Below are 21,845 nucleotides of genomic sequence, written 5' to 3' on the forward strand. Positions count from 1 at the left end.
TAAATCGTGTTTCGTTTCGTCACCGTAGGCGGTTAACCATACCGCGTGAGTAGCAACTAATTTAGCGAATTCAAATTTAGTGGCAAAAGTTGGGTCCATTTGATTTTTAGAGAAATGTTGGTAAATTTTTCCCTTTTTTCGTTTTGCTCGCCGTTTTTTCACTTTTTGCCTCATAACTTGTGGTAGTAGGCGTAGCAGAGTTTCAGGATTGGCCCGGGCCCTCCTATACCTCATCGACTCTTTTCGCAAGTAATCGGAAACTGAGGTCGGGAAAATTGAATGTTGGTCTTTAAGTCGAATGGGTTTTCAATGTTTGAGAGTGCCGATGGTAACGGTCTTTTAAATTTTTGAAATAGAGTCAAAGGAGTTTCAATTTTGTCGAGGTATGGTTTTAGATTTTTGGGGACACAGGGGGTCGATGAGGTATAGAAGGGTTGGGCTGCTCTGGAACTCTCCTACGCCTACTACTATTGGTGAAGTTAAACAATACGGTCTACACAGTTTTAGATCAGGTGGTGCTTCGCACCTCGCCAATAATGGGATATCTGAGGAAAAGATTATGCAGCACGGTCGGAGAAAAACGACAACGGCCAAAATAGGTATGTCAAACGAAACTCGAACCTATAGCACTTGTGTAAGTTTCCTGGAGTCATATGACAGCCACCTATTCTTGGTTTGGTTTGGTTTGGTATGGTTTGGCTTGTTTTGATTTGATTTGATTTTTTGCAATTCATACGGTTTAGAAGTTGGTATTTTCCCAGATGGGGTAGATACGCCCCCTGGGCAGGAAGTTAGTATTTTGTTCAACTGGCGATTACGGGTATAAACTTAATGTATAAAGTGCCCTGCGTCATGCGGGCAGATGTCGTGTAAATTTTGTTTTCTTTGATTGAATACATTATCCTAAATGGGAGCTTTCGCCAAGGCGGCGATATTGCTGGAATTTGAATAACGATATAATTTTTTTTCTGTAGAAGTACAGTTTGTTGGACACACTGCGTGCCTATGCAGAGGCCAGCCTTCATGATGTTTGTTTAATAAATTCTAAAATGCATTATTCTCTCGCTTCTCCTTATTTCGTGACGTAAAAGAGTTTTTCACGCGTACAAGCGAACCAAAGTAGTATGAAATTGTTAAGTCAACCCACTCTTTTGGTCGACCTAAGCCTTGATGAATTAAACACCAGTATGTTGAAAGAGAGTTGCATGTTGGGAAAAAGATCTGATACAATTGCGTGTAATCCTTTTAAAGGCCGGTTGCAAGAAAGGACAGTGGTAAAACAGGTGCAATAGTGTTCCACACTCCGAAAATCTGCATCGACCGTAGTGATTCGGACATATGCAGCGATGTATGAAACGGATAGAACTCCCCTGCTTTGTGTTGGTCATTGTTTCACTGGAATCTGAGGAATTCTTTTCCAGACATCTTGGAGGATGTGTTAGGTAACAGTAGTCTAGAGTGTGAATATCGATTGGACATGTGGGGGTACCCCTCGGTCTCATTTCTTGCTGGGTAAAGATTCGGAATGTTGCGACTACGTGCCTCGAGGAGGAGGGCGCCCTCGGAGGGGTGCGGCGTCACAATGCAAAAGCTTTCCTTTGATCTAGATTACACAAGGCCAAAGGGATATCATTATGATTAGCCAACGGACCACTTTCTCTAATGACATTAGTGTCATCCCGAATTGAACGATCAGGTACAGAATAAGACTGGTCAAGGTGAACTAAGTCCCCTATTACATTTTTAAGTCGATTAGCAATAGTCTTGGCAATAATTTTATAATCCGTATTTAAGAGTGACATCGGCAGCCATCAGTTGGTAATGTCTATATTATCTCCTTGTTTTGGCAGGAGGGAAATGACGCCTCTTCTGCACGACAGTGGTAAAGAACCTGAACGGATGCTTTTTGAAAGACATTTAAAAAAATTCTCTATCATCAAAGTCCAATAGCACTGAAAAAAATCATCGGTGAGGCCATCCAAACCTGGCGTTTTATTTTCATTTAGCTATTTAGCTAAGGGCATATCTGTTTCAAGCGGATCTGGATCGCGATCAGTGATACGACATTATTGGTTCACTGATACCAGAACCTGCCTAAAATGGATAGCACGAACCATCTTTGGGATCATTGATCGCGATCTAGATCCGTGTGAAACATGATTGCGGATTTCGGCCAAATCCTCTGTAATATTACCATCCCCTATACTGACTGGTCTGTGGGTCTTGGCGGAGGATTTATGTTTTGCTAAATTAAAGAAACCACTAATGAAAGAATCACTTTCGCTTTCCAACTGGAAGCAAGAGCGTATGAGGGCGCCCTGTACTTTTTGGATATAAATCTTGTTAAGGGCATTCCTCTTTTCTCGGAGAAAAAGAACTATTTCCTGTGTAAGAGTCGGAGACGATTGTAAAGAATCAATATTACTTTGAATCAGAGATCATTTTTCACCCCAGATATTTTCCATACATTTGGGTGATATTTTTAATGGAGGTTGTACCCATATCCCACCAGACAGGACTATCTTCGTAAGAAGAAAACACGTTCTTCCATTTTGTCCTGAATTTAGAAATAATACGCCTGCAGGCCTACATTTAGCCTTTTAGAACGGAATTGTTATAATGCCAGTAGGCACTTCCTGTAGTGTGGAGGGCAACTTCGCTGTGATCTGACAGAGAGCACGGAATATCACATTCGACAACAGAAGGAATGAAGCCAACGATCCAATCTAGCTTTTGATATAATCTTTTTGGCGTTGTTATTACTCGTAAACCAGGTGTACTTATTCTGGCGTGGATTTCTTTACGCCAGATGTCACAGAAAAAAACTGACTAACTAAACTGAAAAGACTAGTAGCCGTTTTGTGACTCTTTTCATTTTTTACATTCAATCTGTCTAAGATTGGATCAGTAGTGGAATTGAAATCCCCAGCAATAATATCCGCATCGATTTGTTGAGAACAGTGCTGTTCTAGACATTGTTGGGAGTCACGTTATCAACCTGTGGAATATCCCCTTTATACAAATTAATGATAAACACTTCAATCACGTTTAACTTGAACTTAAAGTACGTAACTATCAAAAACAACATTTTGACTCAGCACACAATAGTTAGGTTTAATGATAATCGCTACACCTATCCTCTAGATTTTCCAGGAGTACAGTTAGCTTGGTATGGCCACCTTTTACACACGGGAGAGGAAGCCGGCGAATCATTAATCTCTCTTAGAAAAACAATATCCGGATTAGGACAGTAATGTTGGATAAACAACTGAAAAGCACGAGAGATAGCCATTACAAAATAAAACAAATGCATGCCTATGTGAGAATTATTTCCGTCATCCAAACTCTTGATCAATTTACATACTCTTGACTGCACATTCTTCTTGAGCAGAGGGGCACTGTGCATGCGCAATTTTTTGTTTTTGGCTATTTCTGCGTGCTTTTTTCCCGAGATTTGACACTGGACAAAAAGTGAGACATCTGTTTGCTGCTGAGTTGGTAAATGGAGAGAGGCAAATTGTGCTCTTTCCCCGCAAACACATTGATGTTTTGCAACGTGATAGACACGTTATGCCTAATGTTTTCATAAAATGGTCTTAGAAACGTTTTAATGACGTTTTCTATTTAAAGTAACGTTGGCGAAATGTCTTTGTAATGTTTCATTATCCTTATGTTGAAACATCAAACTAATGTGTTCGTGGCAATACTGTCATTTTTGTGAATGATACTAGAGCGACATGGTCTTGCAAACATTTTTATGACATCTGTATGACTTTTTAACGAAACGTATAAGCAATGTTTTTACTAAGTTATGTTGATGTACAATTAAATGAATAATCACAATAACTTCACTGAACTTCACGTCTTATTTGCCTCCAATCAACATGCAGCTTCACTGCAATCTTAATTTTCCACTTGTTCCTGCAACAAATGAATCCCCAGGGCAATCGTCCACATGTTCCTGCAATAAATGAATCCAAGGCATTACATCCACCATTGTATCCTGAAATCGGAACACACATAAGGGTGCATCCTAGTAGACCAGTAATACGTCCGCCGAACTCATTAATAAAAGTTACTGTGACTGGTAAACTCTCAGAAAAAATTCCAAAAACAGTGACGTATCATACCACTTTAATGACGAGTTATGACTGACAGCAAGTCTAACAGTGCTGTTATAGTGTGCGCTGTATCTGTGGTGACTGTTACTGTGTGACTGTGGTTCAATCTGCAATCAACAATACGGTACAGTAAATACAATAACCATCTGCATGTGAACTGGCTTAAAAGAATCCTCATTAAAAGGTGAAGTGAAGTAAATATACCGGACGATTTACAATCCAAAACAATGCCTTGAGTCAATATGAGCACTCTATCAAGAGTCAAAAAAATGTGTCTTAACCATGCCCTGAAATACACACCAAATGTCAAAGCTATCTTCCAAATTCAACTCTTCAGGTACATACTTCAACATTATATATCCAAAATCCTCCTATTCATAATACGCTATACATACACGTGTGGAACTGACCGAACTGACCATGGTCCGACATGTCAAATTTACATACATGTACTCGATGTTTATCGTGCCCAAAATGATTATTTCTACATGTATCTCCCTCCGTATACATCTTAACACATAAGCTGTAATTACAAGTAACCCAGAACATGTACTACAACATTGGGCGTATCATAAAATTCAAGCAAATGTCAGTGGATTTCTTTGACGAACTTTAGCGAAATGTAAAACGTGCGAGCAAGAGGATGATGGCCCAACGCCCTCTAGGGTTCATAAGAAATCTTCGCTTCTAACGTCACCTTCAATAGAATAAGTGATGGACATCCGCTACAGTCACACACTCAAAATATTCTACATTAAAGGGTCATGAGAGCCATGGAACTGGAGAATTGAAGAAATATGCCACTGAACCTCTGGCCGGACTCAGGGCTTCCAATTCTGAGCAATTTGGGTGCAATCTGGTCCGAAAGTGGCACTATTTGAGCCATTTTGCAGAAAGATGCATTTTCAAAATGGCTACTTTTTCAGGCAGTGAAATTTCCTTCATTTTAGGGGTGGTCTGCTTTTGGTGATAATTTCTCAAAAATTCATTTGTCAACCCACTAAAATTGAAAAGGAAAACGAAAGAGGACATGTCGAACATCTTTTTTTCTGTGCAGCCTGAACACCTATTAAAGTTGTATTATTCAAATATTTGTGAAGTACGGGGATTTATCACTGCTGTCTCAGGAAATTTATTTGCTGCGGTGGCACCGATGGGTTAATGCACATTTGGGAGTAGTACAACGTAGATAAACACCTGCTATACGCCACAGTTTGCTATCTTGTGTAGTCTATGGATCGTATTTATGTACTCCTATATCACTCTCCTCCTTAGTCACAGTAAGCACACGAAGAAAATTATTGTATTGGATTACTTTCACTATTTTAGTCAATTTGTTTCTCTGAAACTTTGAATCATCAAACTCTACAACAGTATGTTTCATTGACGTACTCTAAAAGGTTAAAAGTGAAAAGTTTGGTGATTAAAATAACAGAACTGCAACAATACGTGATACCCACTCCCTCTTGGGGTCAATATGTAAATTGAGGTCAAAGCGACATTGCAATGATATTTTTACAACATTGTGCATTGAAATAACGGCATTACAATAACATGCGAACACTGTCATACAACACCGACCAACAGTCACAACATTCATATTAAGCATAGTATTTTGAAACATTCCTTGCAGTTAAACAGGAATAACATTTTCACTGCATCAAATTGAAAATTGATTTTATTTTTAACAGGGTTATTTTTGGCGAAATTTTCGAACATTATTTTGTGATTCGTAAACATTGTAGACACTTTCCTGGACCCAAATGTCGATGGAAATGCATTTATCAGAATGTTTGACTTTTTATATTTATTCGACGTTTTTTTACATCTAAAATTAGTTTGATTCCGAAACATCATCGAAACATGTCACAAACAAAACAACAATGTTAAAATGATATTTTGAGAACATCGGTGTGCTTTGTTTATCCTCTTTTTCAAATATGTCTCAAACGTCAAATTGTGATTTTTAATAACAATTTATGACGTTATGTTCAACGCATTTATACGTCAGCAATAGTTTTAAGAATGTCACAAATATATTAGTATATTATTATCTGATCAAGGTTGCTGCAGTTTTACAAGTACATTATGTCAACATCATTTTCATTTGAACTTGGAACTATCAATAAAATGTTGTTACTATAATGTTTTGAAGAATTAAATCTCGTAAAATATATTTATTTAATAAGCGAGTTTTATATATTGAAATTTTACGTTAAAGTGAATTATTTAAACGTAAGTTTACGTTCCGTTGATTCAAACATTAATAACACGTTTTGAAAATGTTATCAACACTGGTACGTAACATTTCCTTGATATTCATTCAGCATATTGGCTACAGCAATACAAGTACATGTGTATTGAATTCACATCTTTCAAGCAGTACCACTATCTTTCAGTACCACTACAATAATGTTTACATGATGTTGAGAAATTATCACATCCACTCAACACATTTTAAATATTAACCCATTTCAAATAAACGTTGGTGAAGCTCTCATCTATTCAAAGACTTATAAATTGTTTTAAGAATGTTATTATCACCACATCATACGTCATAATAACAGCTTTTAAACATCTTAAGCACTGCTATAAATACACGTGCAGGTAATATTCTCAAAACATATACAGGTGAACAAATTTTGTAACTTCTAAATAATGTGAGAACAATATACACTTCAGCAATATTTGTTTCTCGCTATAAACCTGTGGCAAATATTTATCAAAAACAATTAGATAACATCAATTTAATATGTCAGATAAAACATCAAGTTGGGCGCATTTGCATAATGTTATTACAACGTTTCTGTTCATTACATAATGGAATTGTCCATCTCGATTTCACTGACACGTGTTATTTCATGAGATGTATCGTCGTGAGACGGTCTCAGTGAAGATGGGGTGTGCATGTTATTAATTATGGCCTGTTAAAGAGAAGGTCGTGCTAGTTTCAGAACTAGATCGTTTAGCGATTTTTTTCGGGGGCACACAGTCTTAAATTTGAGTGGTCTTTTATGAGGGGAGAAGGAGAAGGCTTTCGCTTCGCAACAGCCTCTGAAAAGAACACTCTCCAAGGAACGGGGGAGAACCCCAGATACTGATTGGCTAAGTTGGTTTGTATACGTCCAGCTCGGGGGAGGGGGATGTTGGTGGAGATCGGGGTTCGGGGGAGGGACAGGGATGGGGATGGTGGATGTTGGGAAAGGGATGATTTGATGGGTGAGTTGGGGTGAGTTTACCAGAGGTGGGTTTTCTGTCATAGGCCTAACCTTGGGATTTATGGAAGACTTTGGCCGGTGTTTAGGACCTGATTTTTAGAATGCAAAGGCAAAATACTTGGCAACATCGGTAGAAAAAAGTATTCTGTATTTCTCTCCAGCATATGAGATATTGCTGTGGAATATTGATATACGTACATGTACTTCACGTCTGACGACATTACGTGAGAGTATATTTATTGTACATAAAGAAGATTACAATCATCCTCCTTACACAAACAATATTGCTCAGTAAACTGTACAAAGAAGAAGAGAGGAGAGGAGAGGAGGGGAGAGGAGAGGAGAGGAGAGGAGAGGAGGGGAGGGGAGGGGAGGGGAGAGGAGAGGAGGGGAGGGGTGGGGAGGGGAGAGCAGAGGAGAGGAGGGGAGGGGAGGGGAGAGGAGAGGAGAGGAGAGGAGAGGAGAGGAGAGGAGAGGAGAGGAGAGGAGGGGAGGGGAGGGGAGGGGAGAGGAGAGGAGAGGAGAGGAGGGGAGGGGAGAAGAGAGGAGAGGAGGGGAGGGGAGGGGAGAGGAGAGGAGAGGAGAGGAGGGGAGGGGAGAGGAGAGGAGAGGAGAGGAGGGGAGGGGAGGGGAGAGGAGAGGAGAGGAGAGGAGGGGAGGGGAGAGGAGAGGAGAGGAGGGGAGGGGAGGGGAGGGGAGGGGAGAGGAGGGGAGAGGAGGGGAGTGGAGGGGAGGGGAGGGGAGAGGAGAGGAGAGGAGAGGAGGGGAGGGGAGGGGAGGGGAGGGGAGGGGAGAGGAGAGGAGAGGAGGGGAGGGGAGTGGAGGGGAGGGGAGAGGAGAGGAGAGGAGAGGAGGGGAGAGGAGAGGAGAGGAGGGGAGGGGAGGGGAGGGGAGAGGAGAGGAGAGGAGGGGAGGGGAGGGGAGGGGAGGGGAGAGGAGAGGAGGGGAGAGGAGAGGAGGGGAGGGGAGGGGAGGGGAGGGGAGAGGAGAGGAGAGGAGAGGAGGGGAGGGGAGTGGAGGGGAGGGGAGAGGAGAGGAGAGGAGAGGAGGGGAGGGGAGAGGAGAGGAGAGGAGGGGAGGGGAGGGGAGAGGAGAGGAGAGGAGGGGAGGGGAGGGGAGGGGAGAGGAGAGGAGGGGAGAGGAGGGGAGAGGAGGGGAGTGGAGGGGAGGGGAGAGGAGAGGAGAGGAGGGGAGAGGAGAGGAGAGGAGGGGAGGGGAGGGGAGGGGAGAGGAGAGGAGAGGAGAGGAGGGGAGGGGAGGGGAGGGGAGAGGAGAGGAGGGGAGAGGAGGGGAGAGGAGGGGAGAGGAGGGGAGGGGAGAGGAGAGGAGAGGGTTTGCAGATTTTGCAGTATCAGTATTGACTTGGGAGGCATGTCAATTTATCAGTTAATATAAGTATTAAAATAAGTAGTATTATTTTTAGTAATAAGTATTAAAATCTGTACTGTGAGTCTCTTATCGCGACCAAATGTAATCGGATATCAAAGTTCAAAAGGCGATAAAGCAGTATGGATCAACGAACAACAGTAAACATATGATACAGTGTATACGTGGATGCAACAAATGGATTCAGCTGCCACAGTCCTGTAACATATTCTTACCGTTGAAGGCTTTTATCCAGCATACTACTACGATTGTACTACTTTTTATAAGCTAATGGCAAAAACGTCAGCAAAACAAAAAAAGACTGTCAAGTCCAGGCAATTCTCTCAAAGTCCTCTGCAAGGGCGCGGCGAATATGAAACCTCGGGTAACGCTCATGCTAACAGTCACCACAGTGTTACGGTCCTGATACTAGCAGCTACTGTGGCAACGATTGGTCTTGCTACAATGTTCATAGTGCGTGAAGATCCCGATAGTGGTCTCCACATTACGGATGCCGATGCACAAGAATTGTCTACTCAAAAGGCAACGCTCAGTTCACAGAAGCAAGCTGACAAGAGGGTTGGCGAATCTGACCGACTAGGGGCACGAAATATGTTCAATCAGGAATTACAAGCACCAGGTCCCAACCACATGAAAGAATTCCAGGAAACGATCTTGAAGCAGCTCCAACCCAAGGACATCACAGTGTCAGGACGGCCCGTGAGGGTTCGTGAGTTAACAGGCAACAAAAGGCGACCAGGAGCAGCATCCATTCGGTCAGTAAGCGCTTACAGCATTGACCCACAATTTTTGAAACTGATATATACTTATGCGATATATACGTATGCACTTATTAAAGATATGGTACAAACCATGCAAACTTCATTTTTCATGCACCTACTCTGCAAATGTGCCGTTTTCTATTCTTCGATGCATGTCGGACAGTTCAGATTTCTATTTAACTGTTCTGGTTGGTAGGCCGGGGATTAGTAACAGTCTTTAAAAATTAAACTATTTTCTTTATGATTAATAAGGCATTCAAGTACAAGATCGGGCCTCTTGAATAACAGACCAATCCATTAAACCCGCCCCGTTGTGTTCTGACCACTGATCTCTATAATGAAATCTGGATAGCGCATGCAAAATAGGTGCTGCACAAACAAAATGACGCCACCACTCGACCGCTCAGATCAGGCCGCCATGATACTCCGATTTTGGCGAGTTTTAACGTACATCGTATCTGACGAGACGCAGTATTCTCCACATGCTGGCTTTTAAAGTACCATTTTTCAACAAGTCTTTATTCAATTTATACCTTCATTCTCAGTGAGTCATACAAGAATCACAAATTAATCGTAACGATGTGTAGTAAGTAGCTTGCCCGGACAACGGAGACCTAGGCCATGGCTAAACCATGGAGGTGATTCTACCTCCATGGCTAAACAAACAGCCCCGGCATGATGCTGGCCATGTCGCGTGTTCATGTACAGTACGTGTACATGTCCTTCCTCCATGGTAGGCCTGTCACTAAACATTAGGTGTGCACGCAGTAATTGTCCGACTGACATAATTTATTGTAAAATTCCTGGGAAGAGTTCTAACTACGCCAGTAATTATTCCCTGCAGTGACATATAAGCAAAAACATGTCCAGAAAAGTTCAATTTAGGAGTGAAAAACAAGTCATTTACTCAGAAAACATAGCCTAGGATTTGTGCACAGGGTGCGGGTGTCAAGCGGCGTCTGCATGGAATTCTTTCCAAATTCCTTCTCTTAAATGTAAAATTAAAGGTGAGAAAGAGTTTCGTTAAGACTATGTGTCTGAGCATCCCAATCCCGTGACACTGTTACGCCCCAACTATAGCATTAGTCCCAACTATAATTTGGCCCGTCCTAGACCAGTAAACAGGGCGCTCCTGGGAGGAGGGAGGAGTATTCGTTGGGCCCTGTTTACGGGTCTAGGCCCGTCCTAACTATAGTTGGGCCCGTCTCAACTAGAGTGTTACAATTGGGCCAGCCCAACTACAGCAGAGAGGTCCTGTGTGCATGATGTGCCCAGCATGTGGCAAAGTACATGTAATGTTTACAAATGTAATGTCACTGGTCATAGGGCTAGGCTAGATGATGAACAGACATGACAGGTGAAGTGCCGAATTTTAGATGAATTGTGTCAAGTGTGCGACACATTGACTTCGATAATGTTGAGACATTTCCCACAGACATTGGCTAACAATAGTAGGGCCAGCCCAGCTGCAGCACTACAGTTGAGACTGTCCCAACTATAGTTGGGACTTATGCTATAGTTTGGGCGTAACAACACCAAGTACACACTGGAGACATTTCATGATAGCACTGACATGGCATGCATGAAATTTTAAAAACACTTGTTCGGACAAAAAGTTGTCTATAGGCCTAAATTGCTGCAGATAAACCAAGGGCATTCTTTTTACCGCTTTATTGCCTCGACTTACATTTGAGAAGGGGAATTTAAGAAATAATGACATTGGGCCAGAATGAAGATAAACACTTTATTATCTTTTGAGTGTGTACCGTTGACTGGCAAACAGTATGTGTACATAAGAACCAAACAAAATAGTGAACCTCATTTTTTGTCAGAAAAGAGGCTACAATTGTAATATTTACAATGTATATATGTTTTTAAATGAAAAAAATGTACATGACCTCCTCCTACTAGCTGTGGGGCCATTTACACAAACCAGTGTATACATATAATATTTATGGAATACAATCATGGAGCATAATTTTTTTTATATATCATGTACAAAAGGACACAATAATTGTAATTAACCCTAACACTCCTCAATCCTCCAACAGGTGAAGGATTGAGGAGGGTTAGGGTTAATGTACATGTACACCAGATTTTCCGTCAAATACACAGTCAACATGACCACTTCCATCCTCCTGTGGGGCCATTTCCATAAACTTGTATGTACATTATGGAAGAGAATATTCTGTTAATGTTCCAGGGACATAAAGCCTTAACAATTGTGACCTGTAAACACTGAATGTTATAACTCATGAAATGCACTCAGGATCATCTAAGCCCATTTGGACTATTCACATAGAGATTTTTTGTATATGTACTATACACAGTGTAAACATCTTTTTAAAAATGACATAGGGCTTATGTGGAGTATGCTGGAATATAATCCAAGATGGCAGATGTGGGATTTTCAATCAGAACTGAATAACCCGAAAAAATTAGATCATCATCTCCCAATGTTGATGATTTGAACCCTGTTCAATATTTTGATCCCCCTCCTCCATTTCACTACCATGGACATGTTCCTGGCAATTACAAAATGGTTGTGCATATGTGGTAGAAATCTGGTACATGTGGTATAATAACCAGTCAACATTTTCATGGACTGATCTGTTGTTTACTTGTAACTTTGTAGATTAGAAAGTAATTCTGATTATAACTTAAAACAAAGAAATATTGCCATAGTACCAGTGGAATCGAACCACTCTTAGCAATGCTCAAGGAAAAACATATACTGAATGACCAAGAGCACACTAAGTCAACCTGAGGTGCTTTTCATCAGTAAGAGTGAGCCAACACAACATTGTAATAGGAAAAATACGTCCTCACACAAGTATTGCAATTAATCCAACAAATGCACACTACTTAATACAGGTCATGAATTGATAAATTCATATATACTATATACACCATGATTTGCTTCGACCAATTCTAAGTACCCTTCCAAAATGGATTATAAGGGCAATGAGCCCCGAGCTGGACCAAGAGAGGGAGCAAGTTTCCAAGCAATGCAGGCTTCTTTAGTAACTGAACTTAGCTGGCTCACAAATGCCTGTAAAGTGTACACAGTATAGTCGCATCGCTACCAACAAAATGAACACTCCTGACCAACACAGCTCTTTTCAACTGATGAGGGGATGCTTCTGCTCGAAACAAATAGAAAAATTATATTTTAAAAGTGAATAATTAAAGCTCTGCTGCAAAAGTACGTTTTCTCACATGTTCAGTTCACAGGGAATACACATAGTATACTAGGTAGCAGTGAAATTCAAAAGTTTTCCAAAACAATAGCCTATCCAAATGTAACACATCAGATCTTGCAGAAAAGATGCATGAACTACAAGTATAACATTGTTCTTAAAGTTAGATACTCAGAAAAATCAGGTTACACATGTATGTCAGATCACGAAGAAACAATACAGAGCTTCAAGTGAATTTTTTAGTAAGTGGAAATATGACAAGCTACATTTACCATATGTGTAGACTTTTTCCCAATTACGAAAACAGCTGAGATTTTGTAGATGATGAAAAAAGTTTAAAAAGTAACAGTACATGTACAGGGCACCCCCTTTAAGAGGAGCAGTCTGGTCATTCTTAATCAAAGCATGATTCTTTGAATTGATACGAGCACTTATCTCTCCTCGTTTTATGATCCACACATTCAGATGAGAATAGTGCCCCCAAGGAAATTCTAAATATGGGAAAAAGTTGTCTTGCCTTTGATGAACTTCAACATAACTACAAGGAAAAAGTATTGTACCCTGCCCAGACTCATCTTTGGTGGTTGTGTGTAAAATATTTGGGGAGTCAAGAAAATTGTCAAATGATTTCCCAACAAGTCACCTGTTATGTTGTGATAATATTTGAAGAAAAATCTGGAGGCAAGTCTCTGTATTCCTTCCAAAACAGCAGAATTCCAAACCTACTTACAGCAAGCATCCCCAATTAGGTGAGCTTTATAAATGGCACACAGATTCTGGATTCACTCCGTGCCCTGAGCCTCGCCACCATACACATTATGCAGTAAAAGAGGGTGGAAGTTGACCTGTATGTTTGAGATTTAATTCCTTGTCCATTTTTTTTTACAATAGACTTCTTTACCGATGATGTTATACAATGTTTTTTTGTTACAATAGACTTCTTTACCGGTGATGTTATACAATGTTTACGCGTGAACTTTTCTAGGGTGTTGTGTTGTTCCTGGGCCCTTACTGGCTCCTGAAGTATGGTGTCATTAGAGCAACAGAAGTATTCACTACTGGTTGACATGCTTTGCTATCTCTTTCTCAGTGAAGGTAAAGATAAATTCCCAAAACAAAATCCCTTACATAAACAAAGTAGGCCTATTTCTGGGGTATGGACGTTGGCTCTGTAGTAGTAGTCAAGTCTCTCAAAGTGACTGTCTATTCGCTTCTTGTCAGAGCTGTGTTGTGTGTGCAGGCCAGGTTTTTTTTCAGTAGGCAGTACGGGGCCGAATTTCAAGGTTATTTCTTGGACTACTGACCGTATGTGCTCAAGGCGTACCCAGAGCCAACAAAAAGACTTTATTTTGACACAGTTACCTTTTTTGTTCTGGAAAACTGACGATTTTTTAACCCCAAGCCTACTGTCCCAATTCCCGTGTCCGAACACTTCTCACATCGACGTGTAGTCATGACGGTACTCGGTAGGCCTATGCTGTGGGCCGCCTAACCATTACTTCAGCTGATGAGGCACTAAAGTCTCAACGTCATTCTTTTTCACTGTGTCACTTAGTGGTGAAATGCTTGACCTGCCTATTTTTGCAGTTAACTGCCCAACACGACGGGCTTTGGGTTTGTCGTTTATGGAAACTGACCGAGGAAAACTGTGATAAACATGCAATCGCCGGCCGTGGACATGGTGGAGAACGTGTGGCACGTAGGCCTACATGTACAATGTTTACATATCCGTTCCGTTGTTAATGTTTTGGGAGAAGCAATATGGCGGTCGGTTACGTCAACATGAACAGCCAACGCGCTATCCAGATTTTATTATAGAAATCAGTGAGATCAGTGGTTCTGGCCAGTCACAATCATGATTTATGTCCAGTGCACGCGTGCATAAAAGTCCGCCATGCGCGCACGCGCGTATGATGCGCACGGCTGGAACACGCGGTGGAGAAGGATCCGTATCCGTCTCGTACGTGTGACGTCACTTCAGTTTAATCCACGGCCACTGCACACGTGAATTCTTGAGTTGGCAATACGCCGTGTTTTCTCCACCTTTTTCCTCTAAGACGAGGCCTGTCACGTCTAATTGTAGGACTAAGAAGTTTAGCCCCCATCATTCCAATGCTGTCAGAAACATCAAATACCGCGTCTGCCATGACCACATCACTAACACACAATTTGTACAGAAAGCTACTGTGTTCAACGACATATTTGTCACTTGCCCTGCCACCCCACCCCTCCGATGTAGGATATTACACCCTGTGGTGTTATACCTATCAAATATTTGATTGTATTGTTTGATTTATAAGAAGACCATGTTGATGATAGTGCTGCAAGATTTGATGGCCTTTCTAAGAATACCTCAAAACAGTCAATAATCACAGTTTTTTTTTTTACCAAAGTGTGTTTTTAATGACATGGGCATGGTTTCCATCAACTGTTGACGATCCGGCCAATATATTAGTGGCTTTTACTTCGCGTACACGGTATCAATTATATTCAAAAAACAATTTGGATGATGTCGACTTATGTACATGAAATCGGTTTCCAAGGTCCATATGTGAAAGATTTAGCCGAAGTTTCATTAGAGTGAAATGTCATTGTTGAAATGTAGTTAAACTGTTCAAGAATGTATGTGGTATAAACACTTCAAGAAAATTAAAAAGTGCAACTAGTACAGCAAAACTTGGAAGTCCTGTGTCATGCCTACCATTTTCATCATTGCCTTTGAAGATTCCCTAATCAAACTTGTTGGTGTTGGCAAGCTGCTCTTTCAGTGTTCTGTTTTCTTCCAAAAGTCGCCGGAGTTCTTTTTGTGATGCAGACAGAACATTACCTTCAAGGTCAGTTTGGCAAGCTGCTTTAGAAAGCTTACTTTCATCATCCACTGGTTGTGTCTCTTGGTCTGACCCGAGCTGTAAGAGAGCTTCCGCAGCATCATGTTTGCGTTTCTGGGCTTGTCTCTTCACACTTTTTGCATACCTCTCTGAATCTCCAGCGACTGCGCCACTATCTACCTTGTTGTGTCCAAGCTTCAAGCTGGGTGCCCAATCAGGATTAGTGGTATCATAGAGTGTTGATGGCTTTCCTGTAATGTCAAATAAATATGGACAAAAAGTAGGGCTCATAAAAACATGGCCAACATTAACATAGTAAAAAATTGGATATTTGCCTATTAATTTCGAGGGAAAGAAATACACAGTCATCTATTTACACACTTGACATATAAAATGGGACCGGTCTCAAAAATTTAGAGTTTTCTTAGAACAATTATGTTTTGAAATTCTCCATTGCTAAATTTCACTGTCAACTATGGTCAACTGACCATTGATTGCATCTAATTTGCTTCCCTGGTGGCATATTTTGAGCTGGAAAAAATTATTTCTGGGTGTTTTCTTTCTCATTACATTGTATTGGGGCCTTTTCATATTTTCCAGGATCCATGGCGAATATGAAAGAATGTAGCTGGATGACTTGGAAAGCAGTGTCAGGAATGAGTATGACCAACTCCATGCTCTGACATGTCTGAGTCATGTAGCCTTGAAAGCCTACATGTACAGGCACTATCGGGAATCGGGGAAGTATACTATTACGGGGTGATATCGAGTCATAACTCTTACTAATTTAGCCAACCAATTTAGACATCCTACACATATTTTCAAAGTGCAATAAAATTTTGTTAATTTATACCAAGTAAGGTTCATTGCTACTCACCAGATATGAAGTGATCGGAGCATATTCGCGTGTACTGTAAGTTTCTGTCACTGATGTTTCTGGAAACCCCTGACAACCATTCCGTCCGTCTTTTTAGCGAAAGTATGTGAGTTGCGTCAACCTTCTCTTGTCACTACAGCAGGTAAACGATGAAAAGATTTCTTGTCACAATCCCCCCTGTTTCCACAGCCAAATACAGCACAAAAGTTGACAATTTTCAACAACCTACAGTACAAAACTCTCCAGTTCAAAACTTCCCGCGCGTGTGGAGTTGTATACACAGCTGACAAGTAAGGGTGTTGACGTCTCATGTATAATCCAAGATGGCCGATAAACAAAACCGTGACGTCATCGACGACGGGTCTATAGAGTTACATGCATTGATGGTCGCCGTTTACATTGAACCATGGAACCGGAAGTTAACGTGCAACTTCAGCGACCGTCCAATGGGAGTTTGCAAATCGTGGCGCGTTCGTCTTTGTGACGATATCACTTACGAACCGGATAGTGTCAATGTGCACGCAGTGGGCGGTGCTTACTGGATCGGGCATTACTTTTTCGCCCTCAGTGGCATTGTCCTCACAAAAATGGCTTAATTTTTCTGATTTGCTTAAGACAACATTTTACCATGACGCGTGTGTATTGGATTTACTTTTTTGCCTGCAGAGTTTATCTCTTTGAGAACTTCTTATCTGATTACGAATGTGATGGTTTGATGAGTGCCCACCACCGTCACGTGTCAGAGTACTCACAGGATCCCATAATATGTTTTGACTCTGTGGACACTCTTCAGAGACATCTTCTCAACACAAAATTCCACAAGGTCAAAGTCACAAGTCAAGATTTCACAGAAGGTATGCATTAACCTCTTTCGTGTCACCCGGTCGTATACTGAACATAGTGGTTTCTCGAGTATCCTTACGATGGCTAACGACGTTTAGTTTGCATAGGTCAGTGCTTGAGCACAGTGTTACGAATAATCTCATGAAGTGACATTAACATATATATTTCATTGCCGAGCAAAACTGAGCGCAACAGATCATTTTCTGTGTCACCGAAAATCCCCCGCTGTTTGAGTTGCATGGGGGATGGGCTATTGAATTATCCCCCTACTTTGTTGTAGTGAGAAAAACCTTAAAGCGGATTGTGAAGAATTTTTAGGATTTCCCTATGACTTAAAATGTTTGCAATATAACCGCAAAGGAAAACAATTTTTAAGCCATAAATCTTCCATTCTACGGGACAGGTTCCATGTTTGTCGCAAACCGAAGGATGCATGAGTAGTGGGGATGGGACAGATGTCAGCCAGCCTCCATTGTCACCCTTTTCCAAAAACCCTCGATGACCTCATCGACGAAAACCCCCTATACCTCATCGACCCTTTTCAAAAACGGTCCAAAACACCAACTTTTTAAAACCACTTTTCATTTTCGAAAAAAACCCTCCAATGCCTTATCGACAGTTTTCACCATTTTTAAAACCGGGGTCAAAAAAGCAAAAAGAACCTCTCACCCCTACTTTCAAGGGACTCCCCCCTTTTCACGTGACTTACCAGGCCAAACACCCCCTGACCTCTCACCCCTTTTCACGTGACTTCCCAGGCCCAGCAGGGACTTCCCCGCCCTCGTGACCTCCAAAACGGGACTTCCCTGGCTCCCCGAACGCACTGAGAAAAAATGAGATAAAATTTAAAAACCTATATTGAAATAGAGAGATAAATAGAAAAACTAAGCCACAACGTCGACCTGTCTTGGCAGATTTTAGGCGATTAATAAAAATCGTTTCTGGCAGACTTTGTCACACAATACAACATACCATTACCGCCACCCGCTAAAAAAAGACACGCCAAGCCCGAGCTCGTAAAAGCAATTCAAGCGAGTCAACGGCAATTTAGAAATCTCACCCACCAATCATATCACCAGCTTTTACAAATAGCACAAGATAACAACTTCGACTTTACGGCCACGGGAACAAAAGGAAAAATATTGCGAACAGACTTGATCACCGCGATTAAATCACACATAAAGCCGCAAGCAATTGAAGAAATAAACATTCGAAGAATCAGGCGATTTAAAGGCAATTATAGAAACTGAGAACTGGTGCCTCCCTTTTTGCTGACGACTTGATCCACTTTTTTGATTTTTACAAAAAGTTTATTCAGGAGAAAGCATTAGCCGAGTTTAAGGAAATCGGTTCATACAAATTGCAAATGGCCATAAAGGTAAAGTTCAAAGTGGAAAAGCCCGGAGTAGAGACCAAGTTAGGCGTTTTCACATTTATGAGTACAAACAATGCGGTCTTTTCTAAACAAGTAATTAAAGAAGCTTTAAGCCAACAATTTGCCAAACATCGAGGATGTCAAAGCTCACGAACAGCGTGGCTCGGATCCGGTGTTTGGTAAAGTAGTCGCGTTTTAATCAAGGTGGCTAAACATAACCTGGTCGGAGCGACTTACATTCCATTGCCAAAATATTTAGCAGATAAGAAGGCAATTGTCAAGGTCCAAAATAAAGACCAAGAGTGTATTCCCTGGGCGTTGAGGGCTGCTTTAAAATTATATTCAGATCATGTAAATCATCAGTTGGAAACCAATACAAATTATTGTATACACGACAAGCGTACCTCGACTTACAATAAAGAAGACGGTTTAAATTTCACAGACGTGGACTTTTCAACTCCTGTGTCACAGATTCCACGAATTGAATTACAAGACAACTTGGCAATTAAGGTATTTGGTTACTCAGAGAAAGACGGTATTTACATACTTTACAAAACTTAACGCGCAGGCAAGCCCGTCAATTTACTCTACATTACCTAAGGTGAAAAGAGCCATTATTGCTGGATCAAGAACTTTTCTCGGTTGATGAGTTACGTCAATAAACACGATGGCAAATCTTATTGGTGTTTCAAATGCCTATCTCACTTCCAAACGCAAGAAAGACTAGACAGGCATCAAGGAGAATGGACACAGCAGCGTGCAAGGTTGTACTCCCCGAAAAAGGCAAAAACATTCTCAAGTTTGAAAACTATGAAAACAAACAAGACGCCCCTTCTGTCTTTTACTCAGATTTCGAATCTGTTTTGGAGTGCCTACCTCCTACTCACACAAACACGGTTAAAACACAAATTCACAATCCATGCAGCTATTCATATGCAATTGTTAGATGTGACGGCGTATGTATCAGTCGCGAGACTTACAGAGGCCCAGACGCGGCAGTTAAATTTGTGCAACCGCTGTCCAGAGAAGTCGCCAAAATTAACGAAACATTTGCCGATCCCAAGCCCCTAACCTGGTCTCACGAATTACAAAAACTATACGACGAATACCACGTATGCTGAATCTGCGAGAGGCCAATTTACAAAACTAAAGAGTCACAGTGTCTATCCATACGAATATATAGACTCTTTTGATAAATTTGAAGAAACAAGCCTGTCTCCTCAAGCTGCTTTTTACAGTTCGTTGAGGCAGCAGTCCGTTACTCCCGAAGAATATACCCGGGCCCAAAATGTATGGCAAGCCTTTGGTTGCCGAAATATCGGAGACTACCATGATTTATTCGTTGAAAGGGACGTATTGTTACTAGCAGGCGTATTTGAAAACCGGCCAATTATTACACCTCGCCTCGGTAATCGTGGGATGCTCTTTTAAAGCACTCTGGCATCGAATTGGAGCTTTTGACAAACGTTGACAAACATCTATTTTTGAAAGGGCCAAACGAGGTGGCATTTCAAGCGTTGGAGCAAAAGGTTGCGCCAAAGCCAATAATCCAGATTTAAAAGATTAAGACCCCAGCAAACCGACGTCACACATCCTGTATTTAGACGCGAATAATTTATACAGATGGCCCATGAATCAGCCTTTGCCCTTTAAACACTTTCGATGGGTTCACGACACGGGAAAATTTACTCCTGATTATATCTCGAAACTTTCCCCAAAGATGTCAAAAGGGTACGTGCGCGAAGTAACTTTGGACTATCCAAACATTTGCACAACAAGCACAACGATTTCCCACTGGCACCCGAAAATTTATCTGTGCCGAACGAATGGTTGTCCGACTACCAAGAAAGATTTGATAGCAAACGGAGAGTGGGTTATGTCCATAGATAAACTCGTATCCACTTTGAGCACCAAAAACAAATACATGTATGTCGTACATTATCGCATATCACAAAAATATCCGGAACTCGGTTTACGGCTAAAACAAGTTCGCCAAACAATGTCGTTTAAACAGGCACCTTGGATGAAAAGTTACATTGACAAAAACACAGAGTTACGTAAATTGGCAAAGTCCGACTTTGACAACGATTTTTCAAATGATGAACAAGACGATGGAAAATGTGCGTTACCCCATCGACGGACACTTACTGGGAGATGTACAAGATGCCGATCGGTACAAGCGACTAACTTTTAAACCCAATTATAAAACTACTACCCTGCTTCAAGAGTGCGAGCTTTCATTTGTCGAAATGCACCGCATAAAAACAAATTTAAATAAGCCGGTATACTGCGGTGTAAGCGTATTAAACCTGTCCAAAACTTTAATGTTCGATTTCTATTACAACGAGTTAAAAGCCGATTTCGGCCCATTCGTCTGTCTATTATATACCGATACGGACAGCCTGCTCGTTCAAATTCAAACAGACAGTTTAAACAAGTACCTGCGTAAAAAGCGCAAATTATTTGACTTTAGCAATTACCCAACGGATCATAAACTTTACGATCCGAAAAAATAAAAAGGTCATTGGCAAGATAAAGGACGAATTTGGAGGTCAAACAATTTCGGAAGTCGTTTGTATTAGACCAAAGATGTACTCTACATTAACCGAGCAACAAAATTTGAAAAAGGCAAAAGGCATTACAAAAGTCGTAACCTAAAAAAAAGGTTGTCACACTAAGCCTACAAGAGGTGCGTATTTGAAAAAACGCAGTATTTTAATAAATAACAGCTTTTCAGATCTGACAAGCATCTGCTATTCAAAGTCTCATAAAATAAATTTAGTCTGTCATCCTTTGACACGAAGCGTTACGTGTTAAAAAATGGCGTGGACATTTCAGCCTACGGACATTATCATGCATTATCATCCTCGGGTATCACTTAAGTTCTTCCCTAACAAAACCCCGCTTTGGCCCGTCTAATAAATAATACAAAGTAGGCCTCGTTTTCACGCGCTTGCCGTTTACCCATTTAAATTGACTCGTGCGTTTGTCCACTTGATACACCTCCACGGACCAAATTGGATCTGTAGTTGGATCTGTAGCTCTTTTAACGGTACCACCTCTTGCTTGCTTCTTGCTCGTAGTATAAAATATCTAACTAATATGTCTGAAGCGAGGGCCTTTTGGCGCGCTTCGCTTTTTTCGAGTGCACTAGGCGTTTGTTTCACCCGGTCTAATTTGACGGCGTTTGCGGGCTCTTTGCCAATTAACCGCGGGTTTTCCTCGTTTAGCGATTT

At 41.2% G+C, this 21,845-nt stretch overlaps 1 protein-coding gene and 1 pseudogene across 2 annotated transcripts in view; one reads left to right on the forward strand and one right to left on the reverse strand.

Annotated features, from left to right (window-relative positions):
* Positions 1-2,731: 2,731 nt before the first annotated feature.
* On the reverse strand, positions 2,732-16,521 carry LOC110984239 (uncharacterized; annotated as a pseudogene). Its single transcript, XR_015428170.1, has 4 exons — positions 16,392-16,521; positions 14,049-15,765; positions 4,131-4,228; positions 2,732-3,961 (listed from the first exon to the last, which is right to left on the reverse strand). The product of XR_015428170.1 is annotated as an uncharacterized LOC110984239 (transcript).
* LOC110984238 (uncharacterized) overlaps positions 8,866-21,845 on the forward strand; it is a 53,626-nt gene continuing 40,646 nt past the window's right edge. The window contains exons 1-2 of the mRNA XM_022244226.2: positions 8,866-9,480; positions 17,058-17,245. Of these exons, the coding sequence (XP_022099918.2) occupies positions 8,996-9,480; positions 17,058-17,245 (673 nt within the window). The 5' untranslated portion in view covers positions 8,866-8,995. The remainder of the gene's footprint in view (positions 9,481-17,057; positions 17,246-21,845) is intronic.

This window comes from Acanthaster planci, linkage group LG17 (assembly GCF_054643075.1).
Source record: "Acanthaster planci isolate LZ-2023a linkage group LG17, COTS_SCS, whole genome shotgun sequence".
Taxonomy (NCBI): Eukaryota; Metazoa; Echinodermata; class Asteroidea; order Valvatida; family Acanthasteridae; genus Acanthaster; species Acanthaster planci.